At 37.2% G+C, this 25,256-nt stretch overlaps 1 protein-coding gene across 3 annotated transcripts in view; it reads right to left on the bottom strand.

The window, feature by feature from the left end:
• Nucleotides 1-25,256, bottom strand: part of ITPR2 (inositol 1,4,5-trisphosphate receptor type 2) — a 527,210-nt gene that overhangs the window by 148,681 nt on the left and 353,273 nt on the right. For all 3 annotated transcript variants that reach the window (XM_030830533.3, XM_030830536.3, XM_060305847.2), the window contains 6 exons: nt 21,857-21,965; nt 20,716-20,903; nt 15,955-16,138; nt 14,990-15,246; nt 5,678-5,878; nt 2,725-2,835 (listed from right to left, as the gene is read on the bottom strand). In XM_030830533.3, the coding sequence (XP_030686393.1) occupies nt 2,725-2,835; nt 5,678-5,878; nt 14,990-15,246; nt 15,955-16,138; nt 20,716-20,903; nt 21,857-21,965 (1,050 nt within the window). The remainder of the gene's footprint in view (nt 1-2,724; nt 2,836-5,677; nt 5,879-14,989; nt 15,247-15,954; nt 16,139-20,715; nt 20,904-21,856; nt 21,966-25,256) is intronic.

Genomic DNA, 25,256 nt, shown 5'->3' with positions numbered 1-25,256 from the left:
TTTTAATACCAAATTCTACCCAACTATTTTTCTTTCAGAAATACAGCCTATTGATTAAATGGCTAATATTAGTAACGATGATGATAATGTGATGGTGATGATGATACCAACGTCACTAACCCATCCTAAAAAGATGTTAGGATTTTGTGGGAAAGGTAGCATTATTTTTTCTGTTCCATTTTCAATTTTTACAGATTTGTACTAATCCTAAAATTCCCTTTTTATAACCTAGCATCCCATATAAACAACATACCTAAAAAAATAAAGCTCCAGTGTTAGTGGAGAGCTTAGATCCTTAGAGCAATATTAATTGACCCCATAGAATTGAAAACTAAAACCCTGGCAACGCTAACAGTACTCTCTAATGAACCTCACTCAGCAGGCCCAATACGTAATAGCTTAAAAATACATCCAATTTCAGAATGCTATTGGCAATACGGTATTTTTTCTGACCAATCTTTTTCGTACTATGTTGGAGGAACAGAAATCTTGTAAATGACTTACTGAAATTTGAATCAGTTTGAAAGTACAAGAGCCTATATATGCTTAGAAATCAAATTCATGTGTGTTAATAGAGGATTTTCTTCCAAAGGAAGCTGGAGTCCTTAGAAGAAAAACAAAAACCAAAAAACCAAAAAACCAAAAATAGTAACAAAAAAACCTACTTATTTATAAATTTAGCACTTTATAGTCCCAGATCAGTCATGAAATATAAATTAAAAGGGACAAGATATATGTATCAGAAAATTCATAAAATGGTATAGTAAATTAGTAAAGTTAAATATACTTAAAATTATAACTGGTTAAGTATAAATTTAAGGGTGGATGGTATAAAATAAAACCTTAACATTTTTAATATGGAATCTCTATAATGTTCTGGAGAATTTATAATTAAAAGCACACTACCTATACCTTCTAAAATTTGCCGATATACTATATCATTCTGTCTTACAAACATTGTTCTCATATTGGCCATTATGTACAAAGCCTCATGGATTGTTTAGAAATGTACACTCACTTCTTTCTTTAAGTAGAAAACTATGAATATTTCAAGTCAAATTCATTCATTTTGTATTTTATACATACCTTGATCTATCCAACTGTCATATTTTGAAAAGGTATATATAAATTATGCCTAGAAACATAAATGAAATTTTAAATGACCCTTTTTCAAAAAAGATTTCCATTTGAATAGCCAAGAGTATCTTTGTACTGTTAAGTCATACCCCATCATTTAATTTAGGTTTTTTTACATAGGTCTGGATTTGTAAATAATCTGTATGCCTATACTTTGACAAATCCTTCAGTATTTTCCCCATTAAGTTATGTCAATTAAGAGTGAGACTTAGGGACTTCCCTGGAGGACCAGTGGTTAGATTTAGACTCTGTACTTTCACTGCCGAGGGCCCAGGTTCAATCCTAGTAGTTGAGGAACTAAGATCCCACAAGCCTCGTGGCATGGCCAAAAAAAAAAAAGAGAGAGAGAGATTTAAAGGTATAGTCTCTAGGTAAATAAAGGATTTTAAAAGCCTGTTTCTTTATGAATTATGGTTAAAAATGAATTCAAGATATAATAATTTTTTTCTAGTAATTCAAATTAAGCTGTCTGTTATATAGGCCTAGGCTGTTTTTACTAAGTGAAGCATGAAGCTAATTAGGAAAAGGACACACGTTCAATCTACATAAGGATCACCTTCTTTCTAATCTATGAAGATAAATACCCAAAGATTATATATATTGCAAATGAAAATAGTTATCTCTTTGTTTGCTTATTAAGAGCCATTAGCACAATCTCCACATAAGTAGGATGTATATATAATATATATTCCATTATCTATCTAAATCTATATTTAGAAACATAATTATAGAAATGTCATTTCTATTCTTCTTGGCCATAAATTTACCCATTAAAAAGTTAAACTTTATTCTCTCTATGATATTGGATCAACCTGTCTTTACAGAAAAATTTTATTTAACCAATGATTTTTAAACCTGTTTAACACTAAACATATGTGGTCTTTAATAATTCATCTCAATTGAATAGCATGCCTTTATATTTGGGATTATATTGTTTCTTGTGTATATTCATTTATCTGTTTCTACTTGAACAAAAAGTTGAAGAAATTTTTTTCAAAATGCCATTGTGCTCCTGACCTCTGATCAGTGGAACTGCTGGGAAGTATGCGCATGGTTTAAGTTGAAGCACCTCCTCAAAGGGAGTGTGAAAATGGCTTAGCTTATTTGGGGAAAAAAATAAGATTCTAAGATATAATAAAAGAAAACAACTTTTAGAAAGTAGAGAGACATAAAACTAAAATGCAGCCCTCCTCTGACATAGTCTCATTAATCGTGACTTGCTAGATAGAATTCTGTAGTCAAGACGACTTAAAAATATATGGGATAGTGAATGTTCAGAACCTTTTCCTCCTCTATATAATGAAAAATAGAAAATAAAAGCAGAAGAAAAACAGCAAAACAAAGTGGCTGCTTAAAAAAACTTCCAGTAAAGTACCCTCCAACTAACATTATCTCAAATCTTATTTGACACTATCAGGAATTTAGCGCTCACGGTGCTTTAACTATCCCTTTCTGCCAATTCATTAGTTGAAAATACGATAATACCTTGCTTTTTACAAGACCTACTTGAAGATTTAGAGTCAACTCTGAAAGGGAGTTTTATATAGAGAATGTCACTTCCCCCCCCAAATAGTGGATTTACTCTACCTTTAGTTGGAGCACCAGGTCCATTCGATATTTACCAAGAGGGTTTATGTCATTTAGAATCAAAGCAATGATGATATCAATCCCATTAGATTCATGAGTAGCAATACATGTCTAGGAAAAAAAAATGTTTATAAAATAACACTCTATGTACGACATAAGTGCGCTAGAAGCCATGACATAAAATTACAGAATCACCTTAGCCTTTCGACTTTTAAAATATAATTAAAATTTAACTTTGAGATTAAGTCTAAGATAACTCAAAGGTTTAACTTTAACTTATTCTTTTGCATAGAGTCTATTAGTTGATTAGTATTAGCTAAATGGCTTTGTATGAAGAACATAGAGATAGACATTGTATGAAACAGGTATCTTTTCAATGAACCATTTTAATAGAATTTCAAAAAACAATGGTTAAGTAAAACACTCAGTCACTAAATTTTAATATGCCCTTCATTAGAGGAATTACTTAAATTTAGAATTTTAAGATCTGATCTATCCAGGCTAAGAGAATATTCCTATTTACAAAAGGAATGCGCCCCTTATGTCCAAGGTTTGTAAGTAAACTTTATTGGAAATGATGTAGCAACTTCATTTATCTGCTACTTAATGCTAAATGAGTAACAAGTGATGCTGTTGATCACTGTGGCAGCAGACAGGGAATACAGGCACCTCCTGATGTTTTGGAGACATCTTGTCAATTATGGTGGTTGAGGGAAAAGGTCAGAAGATTCCTCAAACTTAAGTGATTCACAGAGGAATCTGACTTGAGAAAAGCTTATAAAATATCCTGAGAGGGGCTTCCCTGGTGGTGCAGTGGTTGAGAGTCTGTCTGCTGATGCAGGGGACATGGGTTCGTGACCCGGTCTGGGAAGATCCCACATGCCGCGGAGCGGCTGGGCCCGTGAGCCATGGCCGCTGAGCCTGTGCGTCCGGAGCCTGTGCTCCGCAACAGGAGAGGCCACAACAGTGAGAGGCCCGCGTGTACCGCAAAAAAAAAAAAAAAAAAAAAATCCTGAGAGATAAATGTCAGTATTTTGAAGGTTAGGGTCTACTGTGCTAGGACTCCGAATTTAATTCATTTTATAGGACTTGAAAATCAGGAACTTGTGGGTTGGAGTTTGTGGAACTACAGCTTACCACACAGCACCCACTGTCAAGGTGTCTGAAAAATTGAAACCCAGGTAAGATAAATGAGAAAGAGTAAAATCAAGGTGACTCTGAAAGGACTGTTATTTTTCAGAATGGGCTTCGTTTCTCCCTTCATATAAGTAAATTTTTACTCCCCTGACACCCAAGAGAGGTGTTTTCCATCTGTCTTCTACATCTCCGGAGGTTCTTCTGATTGTTAAAATGTTTGCTAAACTTAGAGGGAATCAATTTGCAGACTGTGTCCGGAATTTGCTAGCCACTTTCTTTCTTTCCACACACTTCCAGAGCACGGGGTTCAGAGTAAGTATATTTCCAGAGTATACAGGATTCACACTATTTTATTATTAATTTCTACTTTTAGAGCTTACCTGATTTAGTAAAAAACCAAGAGTGGAGAATACCTGTTTTCTGTTATACATGATTTTAACCAACAACAAAACCAAATCTTTGAATTTGCATGTATTTCCTTAACTTTAAATCAACAGTTAGGTTTTCTTGTATCGTTGCCCTAGGAGAGGGAAATATAACACAGAGCAAAATCCACAAACTCTCTCACCATGTCACGTGCATATTATGGGGGGGGAAGAAGTATGCCCCTAACAAATTATTTACATCAATAATTGCGTTTTTGTTCTACATACCTATGCATTTACATGTATGTGTGTGTGCATTTTTGTACATATACATCATATAATTCACAATAGAAAAGCAAATTACTTTTTTCACTTTTCTATATTAAGCACTGATATTTGGTCTCAATGGCTTCTTTAAAATTAATATCCAGAAATGTCTGTGACTTGAAAACTCTTTCTTCCAGGGTGGATCCATGCTTGTGATGGTAGCCCTGTAACAACCTGTGTAGATGTGAACAGTCAGTAAATTCCAGGGTGCCCCCCACTTTACTAGTCCAAGTGTTCTACTGTCTACTCCTTCTATGTGACTGTGATATCCAAGAAAATGGAATCAGAGACAAACATTCTGGAAAAAGGAGTCGAAACCTTGCCCTGGAAAATGTAATACAGTTAAAAGCGCACTCTAGACTAAACCACAAGTCCTCAGTTTTTGTTTGTTTGTTTGTTTGTTTTTGCGGTACACGGGCCTCTCACTGTTGTGGCCTCTCCCGTTGCGGAGCACAGGCTCCAGACGCGCAGGCTCAGTGTCCATGGCTCACGGGCCCAGCCGCTCCGCGGCATGGGGGATCTTCCCGGACCAGGGCACGAACCCATGTCCCCTGCATCGGCAGGTGGACTCTCAACCACTGCGCCACCAGGGAAGCCCAAGTCCTCAGTTTTAAGAATGGCCCTACAACGTACAGATTCAGTTACTCTGAGACTCTGGAACACCACTTGATTTCTGAGTCAGAACCTATTCATCAGCAAAATGGAAGCACTATTACATATTTCATAAGTTTACTGTGAATATGAAGGAGATAACATACACAACCCACTGCAGTGGAGCCGAAGAAACCAATGGGAGTTGATGCCACAAATCCTAGAAAGATTGACTAAAGATGAAAACTGATCAATGATGAAAAAAACGTATTTAACGTTTTTTGATAACTCTGATTTTTATCTGGAATATTTTCATGGGAATTTCCTTTTAAGGTGAAATTAAATTAAAATATGGCATAGTATTTGTTAGTCCATAATTCAGTCTTTGTATGTTTTGTTAGGAAGGTAAAACTATCTGGCAAAGCAAGAAGAAAGGTCTTTTACAGGCACACAAAGCTTGGCTCCTTCACCAATCTGATCCTTTTGCTGACTGGTCAGAATACTTGTGCGTGAAGGACTGCTTTCACAGTTACCTGATTTTCATGGCACGGGCCCTGGCAATACTCAGTCAAGCTCTCCAGAGTCTGGTTGATCAGCACTACATTCTTCTCATTGATGTAGAGACCCAAGAGGCCCAGGCCACCCGTTGTACTTCCACAAATGCAGTCCAAAAACTGAAGGGTCTCACAGACAAGGTTGTAATTTGTTTTGTTGTTTTGATTCCTCAAGAAATTCTAAAGGCAAAAGAAAGCATACCTGAAGCATTAAAACAAAAATCACTGTGATAATTGTTTTTAGTTCTCTCCATAGGAGTGTTTTTCTAACTCGAGAGGATCCCCGTGGTAATGTGGAATGGAATGGCTATTTATATGGAAGCATTTATATTTATTAAATTTCTCCTGCGTTTAAGAAATAAAAGATGCATTTTTTTCCCAAGCATCTATATTTATCAGTATGGTTCATAACAAATATTTCTCAACATCATTGTCTTAAAACTATATACAAAGGACAAAAACAATAGGTAGTAGGAAAAGAAGGAAAAAGAAACTGGAAAGAAATTCATTAGGGAAAGAAGAAATCAAATATTCAACTAAATGATCCCTTATAAACAGTGTAGCTTCAAACAGTAAATGATGCAACCATTATGGAGGGCAACTTGGAAGCATCTATCAATATTTTCAGTTAACATACGACTGCAAAGAGGTTCACCGCATACTGCTTATAACAGCCCAAACTGGAAACCGCACCATACCCATCACAATGTGACTGATTTAATAAATAAATGTACATCCAAACACTGGAATATATTGAAGCTCTAAGAATGAGGTACTTCAATATGTACTGATATAAACATAATCTAGTAATAAGTAATTTAGTAATAAGATATATTAGTAAATGATAAAAGTAAGTGGAAGACCATTATATTGTGTGTGTATTTTTTTAAAGGTTTACATGTACAGATCAGTATGCTTATATGTGCATAAAAATGTCTGGAAGGAAACACAACCTGTTAGAGTGATTTCGAGACCTTGCCCGCTTGCTGACAGATGCGGTCCAGTAGCTGGAGCAGCTGGGGCCCCGCAGGAACTGAATCGGCAGCCAGCGGGGGGACCCTCTCTAGAACCAAGTCTATCGAGAGATTATGCATTCTGTCCACTCAATGCCATGGATAAGCATCCCCACGGTCTCAGTGCTCCTGCTAGAGGTGAGAGGTTACAGCAAACTATATGACAGCATAGAGGAGTTTCCATATGTATTGCTGAGGGAATAAGAATCTTACCGATCTTCTTTAAAGAACCAACTTCTGCAGAGGGCAGACAGCAGAAGCAAGAACTACAATCCTGCAGCCTGTGGAACAAACACCACATTCACAGAAAGATAGATAAGATGAAAAGGCAGAGGGCTATGTACCAGATGAAGGAACAAGATAAAACCCCAGAAAAACAATTAAATGAAGTGGAGACAGGCAACCTTCCAGAAAAAGAATTCAGAATAACAATAGTGAACATGATCCAGGACCTCGGGAAAGGAATGGAGGCAAAGATCGAGAAGATGAAAGAAATGTTTAACAAAGACCCAGAAGAATTAAAGAACAAACAAACAGAGATGAACAATACAATAACTGAAATGAAAACTACACTAGAGGGAATCAATAGCAGAATAACTGAGGCAGAAGAACAGATAAGTAACCTGGATGACAGAATGGTGGAACTCACTGCTGCGGAACAGAATAAATAAAAAAGAATGAAAAGAAATGAAGACAGACTAAGAGACCTCTGGGACAACATTAAACGCAACAACATTCGCATTATAGGGGTCCAGAATGAGAAGAGAGAGAAAAAGGACCAAAGAAAATATTTGGAGAGATTATAGTCGAAAACATCCCTAACATGGGAAAGGAAATAGCCACCCAAGTCCAGGAAGCGCAGAGAGTTCCATATAGGATAAACCCAAGGAGAAACACACTGAGACACATACTAATCAAATTGGCAAAAATTAAAGACAAAGAAAAATTATTAAAAGCAGCAAGGGAAAAATGACAACATACAAGGGAATTCCCATAAGATTAACAGCTGATTTCTCAGCAGAAACTCTACAAGCCAGAAAGCAGTGGCATGATATACTTAAAGTGATGAAAGGGAAGAACCTACAACCAAGATTACTCTTACCCGGCAAGGATCTAATTCAGATTCGAAGGAGAAATCAAAAGATTTACAGACAAGCAAAAGCTAAGAGAATTCAGCACCACCAAACCAGCACTAAAACAAATGCTAAAGGAACTTCTCTAAGTGGGAAACACAAGAGAAGAAAAGGACCTACAAAAACAAACCCAAAACAATTAAGTAAAAGGTCATAGGAACATACATATCGATAATTACCTTAAACGTCAATGGATTAAATGCTCCAGTCAAAAGGCACAGGCTTGCTGAATGGATGCAGAAACAAGACCCATATATATGCTGTCTACAAGAGACCCACTTCAGACCTAGGGAAACATTCAGACTGAAAGTGAGGGGATGGAAAAAGATAGTCCATGCAAATGGAAATCAAAAGAAAGATGGAGTAGCAATACTCATATCAGATAAAATAGGCTTCAAAATAAAAAATGTTACAAGAGACAAGGAAGGACACTACATAAGGATCAGGGGATCAATCCAAGAAGAAGATATAACAATTATAAATATATATGCACCCAACATAGGAGCACCTCAATACATAAGGCAACTGCTAACAGCTGTTAAAGAGGAAATCAACAGTAACACAATAATAGTGGGGGACTTGAACACCTCATTTACACCAATGGACAGATCATCCAAAATGAAAATAAATAAGGAGACAGAAGCTTTAAATGACACAACAGACTAGATAGATTTAATTGATATTTATAGGACATTCCATCCAAAAACAGCAGATGACACTTTCTTCTCAAGTGCACACAGAACATTCTCCAGGATAGATCACATCTTGGGTCACAAATCAAGCCTCAGTAAATTTAAGAAAATGGAAATCATATCAAGCATCTTTTCTGACTACAACACTATGAGATCAGAAATCAATTACAGGGAAAAAAAAGTAAAAAACATAAACACATGGAGGCTAAACAATACGTTACTAAATAACCAAGAGATCACTGAAGAAATCAAAGAGGAAATAAAAAAATACCTAGAGACAAATGACAATGAAAACAGAACGATCCAAAACCTGTGGGATGCAGCAAAAGCAGTTCTAAGAAGGAAGTTTATAGCTATACAAGTCTACCTCAAGAAACAAGAAAAATCGCAAATAATCTAACCTTACACCTAAAAGAACTAGAGAAAGAACAAACAAACCCCAAAATTAGCAGACGGAAAGAAATCATAAAGATCAGAGAAGAAATAAATGAAATAGAAACAAAGAAAACAATAGCAAAGATCAATAAAACTGAAAGCTGGTTCTTTGAGAAGATAAACAAAATTGATAAACCATTAGCCAGACTCATCAAGAAAAAGAGGGAGAGGACTCAAATTAATAAAATTAGAAATGAAAAAGGAGAAGTTACAACAGACACCGCAGAAATACAAAGCATCCTAAGAGACCACTACAAGCAACTCTATGCCAGTAAAATGGACAACCTGGAAGAAATGGACAAATTCTTAGAAAGGTATAAGCTTCCAAGACTGAACCAGGAAGAAGTAGAAAATATGAACAGACCAAAAACAAGCAATGAAATTGAAACTGTGATAAAAAATCTTCCAAGAAACAAAAGTCCAGGACCAGACAGCTTCACAGGTGAATTCTATCAAACATTTAGAGAAGAGCTCACACCCATCCTTCTCAAACTCTTCCAAAAAATTGCAGAGGAAGGAACACTCCCAAACTCATTCTATGAGGCCACCATCACCCTGATACCAAAACCAGACAAAGATACAACAAAAACAAAAAATTACAGACGAATATCACTGATGAATATAGATGCAAAAATCCTCAACAAAATACTAACAACAGAATCCAACAACACATTAAAATGATCATACACCATGACCAAGTGGGGTTATCCCAAGGATGCAAGGACTCTTCAATATACGCAAATCAATTAATGTGATACACCATATTAACAAATTGAAGAATAAAAACCATATGATCATCTCAATAGATGCAGAAAAAGCTTTTGACAAAATTCAACACACATTTACGATAAAAACCCTCCAGAAAGTGGGCATAGAGGGAACCTACCTCAACATAATAAAGGCCATATATGACAAACCCAGAGCAAACATCATTCTCAATGGTGAAAAATTGAAAGCATTTCCTCTAAGATGAGGAAGAAGACAAGGATGTCCACTCTCGCCACTTTTATTCAACATAGTTTTGGAAGTCCTAGTCACAGCAATCAGAGAAGAAAAAGAAATAAAAGGAACACAAATTGGAAAAGAAGAAGTAAAACTGTCACTGTTTGCAGATGACATGATACTATACACAGAAAATCCTAAAGATGCCACCAGAAAACTACTAGAGCTAATCAATGAATCTGGTAAAGTTGCAGGATACAAAATTAATGCACAGAAATCTCTTGCATTCCTATAAACTAATGATGAAAAATCTGAAAGAGAAATTAAGGAAACACTCCCATTTACCATTGCAAGAAAAAGAATAAAATACCTAGGAATAAACCGACCTAGGGAGACAAAAGACCTGTATGCAGAAAACTATAAGACACTGATGAAAGAAATTAAAGATGATACCAACAGATGGAGAGATATACCATGTTCTTGGATTGGAAGAATCAATATTCTGAAAATGACTATACTACCCAAAGCAATCTACAGATTCAGTGCAATCCCTCTCAAATTACCAATGGCATTTTTCACAGGACTAGAACAAAATATCTTAAAATTTGTATGGAGACACAAGAGACCCAGAATAGCCAAAGCAGTGTTGAGGGAAAAAAACGGAGCTGGAGGAATCAGACTCCCTGACTTCACACTATACTATGAAGCTACAGTAATCAAGACAATATGGTACTGGCACAAAAACAGAATCATAGATCAATGGAACAAGATAGAAAGCCCAGAGATAAACCCACACACCTATGGTCAACTAATCTATGACAAAGGAGGCAAGGATATACAATGGAGAAAAGAGAGTCTCTTCAATAAGTGGTGCTGGGAAAACTGGACAGCTACATGAAAACAATCAAATTAGAACACTCCCTAACACCATACACAAATATAAACTCAAAATGGATTCGAGACCTAAATGTAAGACCGGACACTATAAAACTCGTAGAGGAAGACATAGGAAGAACACACTTTGACATAAATCACAGCAAGATCTTTTTCGATCCACCTCCTATAGTAATGGAAATAAAAACAAAAGTAAACAAATGGGACCTAATGAAACTTGAAAGCTTTTGCACAGCAAAGGAAACCATAAACAAAATATAAAGACAACCCCCAGAATGGGAGAAAATTTTTGCAAACGAATCAATGGACAAAGGATTAATCTCCAAAATATATAAACAGCTCATGCAGCTCAATATTAAAAAAACAAACAACCCAATCCAAAAATGGGCAGAAGACCTAAATAGACATTTCTGTAAAGAAGACATAGAGATGGCCAAGAAGCACATGAAAAGCTGCTCAACATCACTAATTATTAGAGAAATGCAAATCAAAACTACAATGAGGTATCACCTCACACCAGTTAGAATGGGCATCATCAGAAAATCTACAAACAACAAATGCTGGAGAGGGTGTGGAGATAAGGGAACCCTCTTGCACTGTTGGTGGGACTGTAAATTGATACAGGCACTATGGAGAACAGTATGGAAGTTCCTTAAAAAACTAAAAATAGAATTACCATAGGACCCAGCAATCCCACTACTGGGCATATACCCAGAGGAAACCATAATTCAAGAAGACACATGCATCCCAATGTTCATTGCAACACTATTTACAATAGGCAGGTCATGGAAGCAACCTAAATGCCCACTGACAGACGAATGGATAAAGAAGATGTGGTACATATATACAATGGAATATTACTCAGCCATAAAAAGGAATGAAATTGGGTCATTTGTTGAGACGTGGATGGATCTAGAGACTGTCCTACAGAGTAAAGTAAGTCCAAAAGAGAAAAACAAATATCGTATATTAACGCATATATGTGGAACCTAGAGAAATGGTACAGATGAACCGGTCGGCAGGGGAGAAGTTGAGACACAGATGTAGAGAACAAACGTATGGACACCAAGGGGGGAAAGCTGCGGGGGGGATGGGGGTGGTGGTGTGATGAATTGGGAGATTGAGATTGACATGTATACACTGATGTGTATAAAACTGATGACTCATAAGAACCTGCTGTATAAACAAACAAAAAAAAAGTGATTTCATGGGGGAATAAACCTGGTGAAAGGGTAAGCAAAGATGGAAACTTTTATTTTATTTTATTACTTATTTTCACAAATTTAATTTACTATTTAATTCATTTGAATTCATTTCTACCATTTATTCTATTTCCTTTTAGTTTGCATTTGTGATTTTTTTTCAATTTTTTGTATTGTGGCAAGATATACATAAAATTTACTCTTAACCATTTTTAAGTGTACACAGTCTGGTGGTATTAAACATATTCATAATGTTTAGCTACCATGTCCATCATCCATTTCTATAACTACTTTCATCTTTGTAAAACTAAAACTCTACACCTATTAACAACTCCATATTCTCCCTCTCCCTAGCCTTTGACAACCACCCTTCTACTTTCTGTCTTCATTATTTTGACTACTCTATCTCATATAAGTGGAATCACACAATATTTGTCTTTTTGTGTGTCTTATTTCACTTAGCATAATGTCCCCAGTTTCATACATGTTGTAGCGCATGTCAGAACTCCCCTCCTTGTTAAGGCTGAATGATATTATATTTTTTGTACACACTCCATTTTGTGTACCCATTCATCTGTTAATGGACACTGGGGCTGCTTCTACATATTAGATATTGTGAATAATTCTAACACTGATTCATAATAAAACAAAACTCTTTTATAAGTAGCATTTTCCAAATTGTTTGATCCCACATTCCTATCAGTAAAATGTTTGATCAGATACTACACATCCACTTCCCACATGGACAGACCACATGGGTCAGGATAAGTGCACAGGCACATATTCAATATCTCCCCTCTGCAAATAAAGCTTCTGGTCTTTTCCTGCTGACAGTTCTGCAGCAGCTCTCTCCAAGTTGTGGTGGGGTGGTCCACAAGAGTCATGGCTTCCGCCATTCATTAATTCCTGAGGGTCTCATCTCCTTGGAGGATATTCAATCCAATTAATATGAATCTACCCTCTCTTACCAATTCAGAACACCTGCACTTTAGATGCTTACTAGAAAACACAGCTTCAAACTCTGCTGTCGCTCTAATACTGGAGTTGTGCTCTTAGACATGACGTCACCATTCATGTGGTTTTTCTATGGTGACATAAGCAGCATGTACAAATGATGCCCAAAACAAAGGGGTCAAAATTCCTAGGCACACCTAAGTTCATCTATTTGACAACAAAAAATGTACCAAAGAAGATGTAAGGCCAGGATTATATTAATTTACAAAGGTATCAACCTTCACTGCTATAAAAAATCCTCTTCCCCAAGTAAATCAATGAAGTTAGAACGCTCCCTCACACCATACACAAAAATCAATTCAAAATGGCTTAAAGACTTAAATGTAAGACATAACACCATAAAACTCCTAGAAGAGAACATAGGGAAGATATTCTCTGACATAAATTGTAGCAATATTTTCTTAGGTCAGTCTTCCTAGGTAAAAGAAATAAAAGCAAAAATAAACAAATGTGATCTAATAAAACTTATAAGCTTTTGCACAGCAAAGGAAACCATCAAGAAAACGAAAAGACAACCTACAGACTGGGAGAAAATATTTGCAAACGATGCAACCGACAAGAGATTAATTTCCAAAATATATAAACAGCTCATACAACTCAATATCAAAAAAGCAAACAACTCAGTTGAAAAATGGGCAGAAGACGTAAAGAGACATTTCTCCAAAGAAGACATACAGATGGCCAACAAGCATATGAAAAGATGCTCAACACTGCTAATTATTAGAGAAATTCAAATCCAAACTACCTCACACCAGTCAGAATGGCTATCATCAAAAAGTCTACAAATAATAAATGCTGGAGAGGGTGTGAAGAAAAGGGAACCCTCCTACACTATTGGTGGGAATGTAAATTGGTGCAGCCAATTTAGAAAACAGTATGGATGGTCCTTAAAAAATAAACATAGAGTTACCATATGATCCAGCAATCCCACTCCTCAGCATATACCCAGAAAAGACAAAAACTCTAATTCAAAAAGATACACTTACCCCTATATTCACAGCAGCATTATTTACAATAGCCAAGACATGGAAGAGGCCTAAGTGTCCATCAACAGACACATGGATAAAGAAGATGTAACACACACACACACACACACACACACACACACACACACTGGAATATTACTCAGCCATAAAAAAGATTGAAACAATGCCATTTGCAGCAACATGGATGGATCTAGAGAGATACCACTTATATGCGGAATCTAAAATAACAGTACCAATGAACTTATTTACAAAACAGAAACAGACTCACAGCCAGAAAACAAACATATGGTTACCAAAGGGGAAGGGGGAAGGAGGAGGGAAAAATTAGGAGTATGGGATTAACAGATTCACACTACCATATATAAAGTAGATAAATAATAGGGATTTACTGTATAGCACAGGGAACTATTCAATATCTCATAATAAGGTATGATGGAAAATAATTTAAAAAAGGAAATATATATATATGAATCATTTTGCTGTGCCCCTGAAACTAAAACAATATTGTAAATCAACTACACTTCAAAAGAAAGAAAAAAAATCCTCTTTATTAACTCTGTTTCTAATGAAGACATACAAAGATACTCTGTAACCTCACTCAAGGAATATGAACTGAGTCGGGAATGATGAAAACCTCTACAGTCTTATAAAACCATGAAAGATACAGATGAGGCAAATGTGACCTTACTTAACAAATCCCGGAGTCCTAAGGTTAGATGATACCCACTGAGGCTAAAGAGATGTGAGTTGAAAATGCAAAGAATGATACCGTAGGAGCCTGATTTTTTTTCATGCATAAAGGAATTTTCCTCTCACTTTTCTTCACTTAGATACCAAAGTTTCTTCCATTTCAGAAGAGCACTATTGTTTTTATTATTTCTCCCAAACTCTCTCCAAAACTACTTGTTAGTTTTATTTGAATTTAACTACCTCTAATCATAGACTGTATGCTCAGCTTTCACACAAAATAGAACAAATACCTGCAGTTCCCGGTTGTGATTCTCACAGAGTAACTGAAGAAATCTCAGAATCGGCTGCATGATGGCAATGGCAGGACTCATTGTTACTTCCTCCGCAGACTTTTCCTCAGCGTTTCCCGCTTCTGATCCTGTGCAAATGATGTCTATTTCTGGATCCATTTCTCTTCTGTACGCACAGTATGCTTTGGATGTTGCCGAAGAAGCTTCTGTTAATTGCCCTTTCATTCCCTCTTTTAAATGTAATGGTGAATCTCTTACTGAAAATAAAGCAGTATTCTTACATTTATGAATTAACTTCCTTTTGCTAATTAAAAAAAAAGACAGTTATCCAAATTCTCTAACAATTGAATTTAAAATCACCTGACAAGAGGTGCAAGAATTTCCCAAAAAGAATCTGAGAGGTAGTAACTAAAAAATAAACTTTGCACTGGGATATTTAAAAAAGGTCTTAATGCTTAGCCAATTTTAGAAGGGCTCCTGTCTTTGTGATAAATATAAAATGTCAGAGTTCTTGAATACGAGAAGGTGGGAAAATAGGGCAAACTTCAAAAATGTTAATATTTAGATGATTTGTATTTACTACACTGACGACTTCATTATTCCAAATACCAAAAATCTTTCATAGAGTTTACTGCTGTAATTCCTGTTCTTACAGTTTAAATTTCATGAACATTCAGAAGGTTTGGGCAATTGTTCTTTACCATAAATTTCACACTGAAATCAAACATTTTCATGTCACTTGTTGCTTTGCACTGATAACTCCTTGCTTGAGCTTGGCCCTACAGAGCTCTTTCAAGGTCAACCCCATGACCACAAAAATTCAAGGGTGGAGTTCCATAAACAGAGTCACAGCTGGAATAATTAGACTAAGACAAGTGAGATAAAAAACATAAGAGAGATCTAAAAACTGTGTTACCCCTCTTTTCTCTCACTCTATTCTCCCCAATACTCAACTATTTCTTTACCTCTCATTCGTGGGCCAGATGTCATCAATTCGTTGTCATCATCCCTTTTTTTGTTACCTAAGTCTATGGTATTAACTGTCACTGTTGATCTTATCTCTTTCTGAGCAGCCTTCATTCGGTCATAGAGAACTTTGAAGAATTTTTCTGACTTTTTTTGTTCATGCAACTGCTGGTAGAAGGAATACTGCAAGAAAACATATTTTAAGACATCTATACCCAAGGGGAGAAAATAATGTTTTTACGTTTGAAATAAACATAAGCATTATGGATAAAAGTCTATATTTAATGTGCTGCCCATGATTATTTCATAAACTGACAGCTTTGCTAGTCTCCTGTACTATTTACTGTGTCCTAATAATAGCTTGTATTTGCTTAGCACTTTCCACTAAAATCCAACATAATTTCATGTTATTGAATTCATCTTTACTGATTATTTGTTTTAAAATTTTACAAAGGTACTGTAAGAAGGGGTATGCAAAGAGCGCTTTGATTTTTATATATTATGAAGTCATGTTTTGATTCAACACATATTTACTGAGGGTCTACTATGTGCCGGGTCCCATGCTATGAAGGGATAGAACAAACAGGGGAAACAACTACAGTCTCTGCCCTTGTGACTTTGTAATCTAGCATGGAAAACAACCACTAATCTGATGGTAAATGTGAGTCTATAAAGAGTTATTTTTCTCTTTGTCTAAATTATAGTACATTTAATTTAGAATGTGTTACCATGGCAGCCTCACTCACAGGAACCCACTGATAAGTAGGCACTAAATTCTTTTGGTACTTTATTAGATACGTTGCTTTGCATGGGGTCTAGGGCAAGCCCACCATAAAATGTATAAAGTGAATTCTGCTTTAGAGTAAATAATGATGTAGAAAGGATTCAACACCCGAAGTATGATAAAACATATCTCACGGAGAGGTGGAAATACTGAAACTTGAGAATATCTGCCCTAATCATGGTCTGCTTAATGACTTCAGGAAGTAACCGAAGAGGTAGGAGATGGGAAAGGTGGTACACTCCAGAGAAGTCAGGGTGGGTGGGGAAATTGTAAGTTATTAAGACTAAAACCTTGGAATAGATGCAACACAAACAAGAGAAAGTAAAAAAAAATTAATAAAGATAATAATTCCAGGAACTGTGCTGATAAAAAAGTTATATAACCTTGATGAGAGACAACGGGAAGAAAACATCTGAAGAAATAATGACTTCCAGATCAACTAGAATTGACCATAATCCAATATATCTAAACAGTCAATTTTGGGGAGTTTGGCTCCTGCAGATATACTTTCCTGAAAGAATGCCTGAAACCATGACTCATCGGTCCTGGAACTTATAGGTGAGACTCTAATGACATCAGGGCTTGAAATGGATGCCCGTCCTGCAATTTGTGATGTGGGCGATGCATATTCTCCAAGTGTTTCATGAAGTCTTACAAGTTGGCTTCATACCGACAAGGGGGAAGCTCTAAGCAGAGGGCTAGCAGCAACTCAAGAAAGCAGGCCCAAAAGCCACAGTAACCATAGCAACCACAGTGAAACAGTCAAGCTGGTTCTGTTAATTCAAAGGATAAATTCAGCATTCAGAGACCTCTGTGGTTTCATAAATTAAGCTGATGCTTGAACCCTAATATTTTCAAAATAATGGCGTTAGAAGGTAGAAAGGGATTCCTATATATTAATGAGGAAGTTATAGAACTTTGTGGTTCTATTAAAACAAAGTTTTATAATTTATGTTGTTCCTTGACATATATTATTATCTCATTGATTCTTTCAGTGCAACTGTGTGATGAACACGGTATTCTTATTTCCATTTTGTAGATCAATAAAATATGGTTTGGTGAATGTAGACAACTTGCCCAATATTATATAAGTAGTAAGTGGGTAGAGCTAGGATTTAAATCCAGATCCTCTGACTCTAAATCACTAAATTTATAAAAGAACCCCTTAAGCTCAAAATATCAGATGATTTACACAGACTTTTAAAAACCAGGGCTCTATAACGCTGAACAGTATGATTTTAATAAAGATAAACAGTATGCTTTTTATATGTGTATATAATCTCAACAGGTAGCATAACGATTTACCTCACAAAAGAGGTGGGCTTTGACTGGGGAAGCACCTCCATGAGCTTCAGAGTATAAGAGGAAACTCTAAGATTTTTGGGGGGAGCCACGGGTGATCGATAAACAGATCTATGTGACAGAGGAAGGACTTTCCCCCAAGAAGGGGGTGGGGGAGACTAGAAATGAGAGGACAGAGAAGAGAAATGAAGTGAGGAACCAGAGAGATGAAGTAAGACCAGGGTTTGACGCAGGGTGATCAGCCAGTGAAACTTCCTAGGAGTGAGGCGATAGAAGGGTATTTTCGAAAGGAGATGTTTGCAGTGGTTAACAGCACAGACTCGGGAGCCAGTCTGCACGGGTTCCAATCCTAGCTCGATCTCTAACTAGCTATGTGAGTTTAGGTATATCTCAGATTCTTCTTTGTTAAGATGAGATAGGACACAAGTTCCTGCACAGGTTGTTTGTGAGGATTAACCAAGTTATTACACAGAAAGCACCAAGAATAGCACTTGGTGGAGGTATTATTTTCATTGTTGCTATTATTAGCGTGCAATTTGAAATTGTAATCTAACCACCTCCTCTATCCTCCCCCTCAACCATTCTCTAATAAAGTATATTAAACATATAAATTGATTTATGTAGCTAGGAGGATAGAAATTAAGGAAGAGGATCAGATTCCTACCTTAGTACTACAGAAGCTGCCAAGTGCCAAGACAGCCCATGAACTAATAAGAAAGCAAGACATTAGTGGCCAGCGAGACTATGAGAATGTAACCCCTCCTGGATTTTGGCAGAAGTCTTGGCGAGGGCAAGGATTCAAGTTGACCTCAACTAGACCTCTTAGGGCCAGGAGCACACAGTTGACATCTGGGTTACACAATGATGTAGATAAGTGAGAAACACGAATAGGGTAAGGCTGGTACATGAGACTGTCATAACCCATCTTAAAAGAAGGTTTTCTTATACAAAAATCATTGAATGCTATCCACACCAACAAATATTTGTTGAATGGCTATAAAGCAGCATAGATATAAAGAACAAGACATGATGCCCTACTTTAAAGAAGATGACATTTAACTGGAGAGACAGGATGTCATATAAATAACAACCAAACAAAGCTGCACCGGCAAAGTGCCAAGTGAGCATCAAAGAAACAAATGCTATGGGAACTCAGATAAAGGACTGGTCCCGAAGGCCCCAACCAGACAGGGAAGACTTTGTGAATGAGGTAGAATTTGATTCGGACCATTCATTCATAGAGCCATTCACTCCTGAACATTTATTGAATCCCTAGGCTGGGCCAGCCATGGTGCCAGACACAAGGGATGTAAAGATGGAAAACATGTGGTCTCAACCTCTAAGGAATCATGGCCTGATGAACTCCTGCAGGATAGAGCAGAAGCGTACAGTACCTAGTGGACAATTCTGCCCAGTGGGACATAGGATCAGAAAAGGCTTCCAAAAGAAGTTCATGAGTTGAGTCCTTGAAGAGGAGAAAGTGACATGAGAAACGGCACAACACATCTACGGAACTACAAGAGCTTAGTATAGCTGGTGCACAAGAGAGAGGACGGGGGAGGGGAGAGATGGAATAAGAAAGGAAAGATGGAAAACTTGAAGAGATTAGATCACGAAGGATCTTATGGACTACGGTAAGAGTTTGCCTTTACAGGGAAAGTGACTCATTTTAAGCAGGAGAATAACGTGTGTTTTGGAGAGATATCTTTAGAGGTAACATGATTTTTTTTTTAGCGTTTAATTAGATGTGGCTTCTACTTGCCATGAAGAGGGAAAATGGATTCTGAATTTTCCAATTAGTTGTAAGCATCGTTTCCTTCCTGACCAAGGCAAACCTAGAAATATCAGATTAGTGAGCGGCAGGGCTGGGAGGATGATGCCTGTTCCTTGGGAACACTTCCCAGCTCCGGGGATCACACAATGAGCGAGCTCTGCCTTTAAGTGGGGGGAGTCCAGACACAACTTGGCAGGAATTTCAAAGTGAAACACGTGCCTTCTAGAAGCAGTGGTCTGATACTGCATGCAAGTGAGCACACCACTCACTGGAGCAGAGCACTGAATAGATGAACGATGACTGTCAAGTCACCCCTCCTGAGGTGGATGAGCAAACGGAATGAAGAAAAGAAGACATGGTTCTTCTCTCCCCACACCAGTGAAAGCAGGGAGAGGCAGCAGGGTAACGAGCACTGAGAGATTTGAGGCAAAAGGGAAAGGTAGAGTTCTGAGCTTCTGAAAAAGTATCTGAGATGGGTGGGGAATGTTATGGGAACTTGTTTTAATGCCAAATACTGTGCGAGGAGTTTATATATATTACCTCATTTAATTAATGCACTTAATTCTTTTTCTTCTACATTTAATTCTTTGATGAGTCAAAATGTTGTCCTGATTTGCTGAAAGTAAGCCTAAAATTTCCCTAAGCAAACCAGAATTTCTGGTATCATGTTAGAAATGATGGTGCTAAGGAATGTTCTGCTTCACCGAATAATTTGTGGAGCTCTGTAGTTACTACAGCAAATCAAATAAATATATAAGGAAAATGTGGTTGTTTTTGGGTGGAGGAACAGTCATGAGAAGCTTAATGAAAAAACATTACTTTCCCTGGGTTTCTATAACAAGTAAATAAGAAATACAAAATAACAAAATGTAACAAATGGTCATGATGGTAAGCAAGTACCTGAGTTTGTGTATTTCCTCCTTCAAGCAAGGCAATGCCAAGTAAAATGCCTTCCGAAAAAATTCTGTCATTTTTGGTGCTCACTATAACATCGATGACAAGTTCAGATGCACCTTCTTTATCCAGTAGACACTGAATATCTGACATGGATATCCCCATCTTATCTGAATCTTGTCCAGAAAAGCTTCCTGTGATTAGGAAAAACAAATAAATAAACCTTTGTCAGAAGGCAAAATTAATTCAAATGTTCAAATCCATTGTTTTATGAACCCAAAATTGTGCAAAGGTTTTTGGGCCTCTCACTGTTGTGGCCTCTCCCGTCGCGGAGCACAGGCTCGGGACGCGCAGGCTCAGCGGCCATGGCTCACGGGCCCAGCCGCTCCACGGCACGTGGGATCTTCCTGGACCGGGGCACGAACCTGCGTCCCCTGCATCGGCAGGCGGACTCTCAACCACTGTGCCACCAGGGAAGCCCCTGTGCAAAGGTTTTTAATAGTGCTTTTAAAATTTATTTTTCCAGTTTTATTGAGATATAACATCGTATATCAATGATATATAACATTGTGTACGTTTAAGGTGTACAACGTAATGCTTTGATATATGATATATTGCAAAATGATCACGACAATAAGATTAATTAAATTCATCATCTCATAAAGTTAATTTATTTTCCTTGTGATGAAAACTTTTAGGATCTATTCTCTTGGCAACTTTCAAATATGCAGTACAGTATTGTTAGCTATAGTCATCGTGTTGTATATTACATCTCCTGGATGTATTTATTTTAGAGCTGGAAGTTTGTTCCTTTTGACCCCTTTCCCTTGATTCCCCTACTCCCCACTCCCTGCCTCGGGCAAGCACAAATCTGATGCCTGTGTCTGGGAGTTTGGTGTTTTTAGATTACATATGTAAGCGATAGCAAAGATAGCCTGTCTTTGGCTGACTTAGTTCACTTTAGCATAACGCCCTTGAGGTCCATCCTAGTTGGCACAAACGGCAGGATCTTCTTATTTTTGCTGTGGCTGATAATAGTGCTATTTAAATGATTTTTATATTTGTGCTATGTTAAGTAAAATATTAAGTAGCACTGCATGCAGACACGCTCTAAAACTCCAAAAATGAGGAAAAAATGATGTCTTGCCTCCTCCTTGTGCAGATTTGCAGTAGGCTCCAGAGAGGTGTCCGTTCATACAGACCCCATAATCGCCTCTAAAGTACCGATTCAGGAGTATTTTTCTTAATGTAGTACCCTAATAAAAAGGATTAGAAAAGTGTAAGTTATTGTTTCTTTTTCTAGCAAAAGAAAAAATATCAATACATTAAAGTGCCACTTAAAATGCATTTTATCAATGATTTGAGACATGGAAAAAGTAACTTTATACTGCATAATATTTGCTGAGGCAAAAATTTGCAAATGTTTCCCAAGAAAATAACAATAGTTTTGCTTCTCCCAGAAATAAAGAATAAAATATAGTATTTTCAATGGACTATACTAGGAAAATCACAAACACTATACATTTTAAATTGTTTCAAAAGTGTTGGTAAGAATATTTATGGTGGCTAAAGAAAACACAGATTAATAAATACCCTAAGAATTGGAAAGAAAAAGCCTTAGTTAGAGGGGCTCAGTAAAAAGAGCTAGAAAAGTGCTGGGTATACAGCAGGTGCTCAAAAAATTAAGCTTGATCAGACAAAGAGAATTATATTTAAACTCCAAGTGCTGTATTCTGAAGACAGTGGGCAAAAGACAGTGTATCAAACATGTAATTCAAAAATTCCTAAATCTTCAATTTTGTATGGATTACAAGACATTTTTTAAATGATATATTTTGCAATATAGTTGCTTGCATGTACATAAGAAATATAGACAACTCTAAATCTTCCAGTTTACTGGTTATTATTTTAAGAGACGAGAGTAATTTTTAAAGTATTATTTAAAGACTGTATGTTTAAACTATTTAAATTAACACCACAACTGCCAAGGTAAGGACATTGTGGTCTAAGAGCTTATGTAACTGGCTGCAGATCGTGTGGCTAACAGGTGATAGAGTAAGACCTGAACTCAACTCTTGATGGCAAAACCCAGCCACTTCCCCGTGCTGCATTGCACGCTCCCTCCCCAGCATGCCTGCCTTTTATGCTGAGACAGGTGGCTTTCATTGCTCCTTCTCTCTCTCATGCTTTGGTTGTCCTTGTTTCTCCAGCCTTGTTTCACGTTTTGTCCTCAGCTCTTCTCCCCTCAGCTTCCTTCTCCCCATCAGCAACTTCATCTGACCCTTGCTTGCACAATCACCTGTGCAGGTCTCACTGCCAAGTGTGTTTCCTTCAGCTTTGACCTCGTTTTCCTGAGCCTCTCATCCTGTTTCCACTTACATTTCCTTATCTACATCCGGAGATTCTGGTGGCACCGCAAACTCAACTTTTCCGAAGGGAATATTCCTTCTCTCTTAAACCGGTTTTCCTCTCAAACTGAAGAAATTCAATTTATTTCAAGGAGATCACATCGTTCTGGTCTTTTAGGCTCCAAACTTAAGGGATCATCTATTAGCCACCACCCCCAACTTGACAATGATTTGTGAAATCCTGCCTACTCTGCTTTTTCAACAGTTACTTCCAAAAGTGTCTTCACACATTATATTATAACCAAACTGAACTATGTGATGATTCCTCGACCACAGTTTTCTAAGTCTTTCTCTTTGTTCACATCATATTCTCTGTCTGAAAAGCTCTTCTTCTTCTTGTTTATGGACATGTCCTATCTTCCCTCCATTCTACCAATATTCATTAGGTACCAAGTGTGTTTTAGGAACTATCTTAAGTGAATAAGATATAACCCTCTCCTCAAAGAATTTGCAATACCATCGGTTCCATAATAGAGATGTATACTAAGCCCTATGGAAGCGCTTAAGGGGAAACAGCTGATTCGGAAGAGGCTTTACATGGCAAACCTCCCCTGCTAACCCAGACGATCATCCCAGCAAAGCTGTCTCGTGCACAGTGTGGAACAAATATGTATGTCCTAAACGTCACAGTGCCAAGAATTTCAACAGGCACCCAGAGCCTTATAGCAACTTTCACTTATTGACACTTAAATTTTTTAGAACACAGACATTTATTATTGTCCCCTATTTCATGTTTTCTTCCTCTAAGACTTTTTCATGTGGGGTGTTGTGAGCAAAGGTGATGATCAGTCTTGGAAGAGACAGTGAGGTGTTAAGAGCTTATTCTACCAGTGAAGAGAACTCAACTCGCCCCTGTCAAACCAAAGTGGGGCACTTAGAGAAGACGTAAGAAATGAAAATTTCTTTTTTTCTTTTAAAAGAAAGGCTTTTGAGTAAATTAATTTCATCTGGCCAAAGAAGCATCCTTCCAACAGGGGAGGAAAAACAAAATAAGACATTTCTTTGGAATCAAATGGGCTTTTACTGTGTATCTCATTACAGCAGAAGGAGATGCTACAAGAGACCTTTTTAGACCCATCAATTATAAGGCTGAGGTTGTATGCTGGGGAGAAAGACATGAGAACACATTGACTGAAGTACTTAATTTCTTTAAAGGGCACCTCAGTTTGCTGCACTAATCACGGTTCTCACCTCTACATATGAATGGATTGCTTCTCACTCTAACCTGGTAACATACAGTTGGCCCAGCTGTAATAAGTAAAACTGACAAACGTGAAAACACAGGACTGTTTTTCTTGAAATGGTACAAGTCAGTGTCACTGTCTGGAAGAGAACCTGTTGTGAGTGGAACCCCAGGTCCATGGGAATGAGCTCCCTTTTTATTCTCTGTAAGAGCCTTTTAACCACATTAATCCAAAAACTCAACCAAGAGATAGAAAAGAAATAGTTTAAAGGATAAATATTATAGAAAGCTACATTTTACCCTCTGTTTTTAAAAATGCTCTTTATACTACTAGAAGAATAAAGCTGTTCAAAACCAATCAGACAGTGGAAGTGTTTCATATCACATTAAAATGAGCACCATACTTGCCATCATTGCTAAATTCTTTTCAGGCAGATGAAATCACAGGTGCTTATCAGATTCATAAACATCTAAATCAAATGAGCAACACTCTTCTTATCTACTTCCGGCCTAGTTAGAAGCGTACATTTTCTAACTATGTGACATTCAGAATGCCACCGAAAGGAGACGGGAGCTCTTCCAGCCTAGTTCCAGCCTAGTTAGAAGCATACGTTTTCTAACTACGTGACATTCAGAATGCCACCGAAAGGAGATGGGGGCTCCCTAGATCTCTGTTCGCAACTCTGGAGCCACACTGCCAGCATTTCAATCCCCTCTATGCCACATACTAACTGGAATATCTTAAGTTACTTCACTACCCTGTGTCCAGTCCCATAATTGTCAAACGGAATGATCATAACACTTACTCTCAGAGGGCTTCAGTGATGATTAAATAGGGGGAAATATGTAAAGTACTTAAAACAGCACATAGTAAATGCTATATAAGTTGTGTATAATTGATGCTGTTGTTGCTAGTATTAATATTATTCAGATCACAGAACAGTTTACAGTTGACA

Source organism: Globicephala melas, chromosome 10, assembly GCF_963455315.2.
Source record: "Globicephala melas chromosome 10, mGloMel1.2, whole genome shotgun sequence".
Taxonomy (NCBI): Eukaryota; Metazoa; Chordata; class Mammalia; order Artiodactyla; family Delphinidae; genus Globicephala; species Globicephala melas.
Note: the sequence above shows the minus strand (reverse complement) of the source record. Positions and strands in the feature narration are given on the sequence as shown.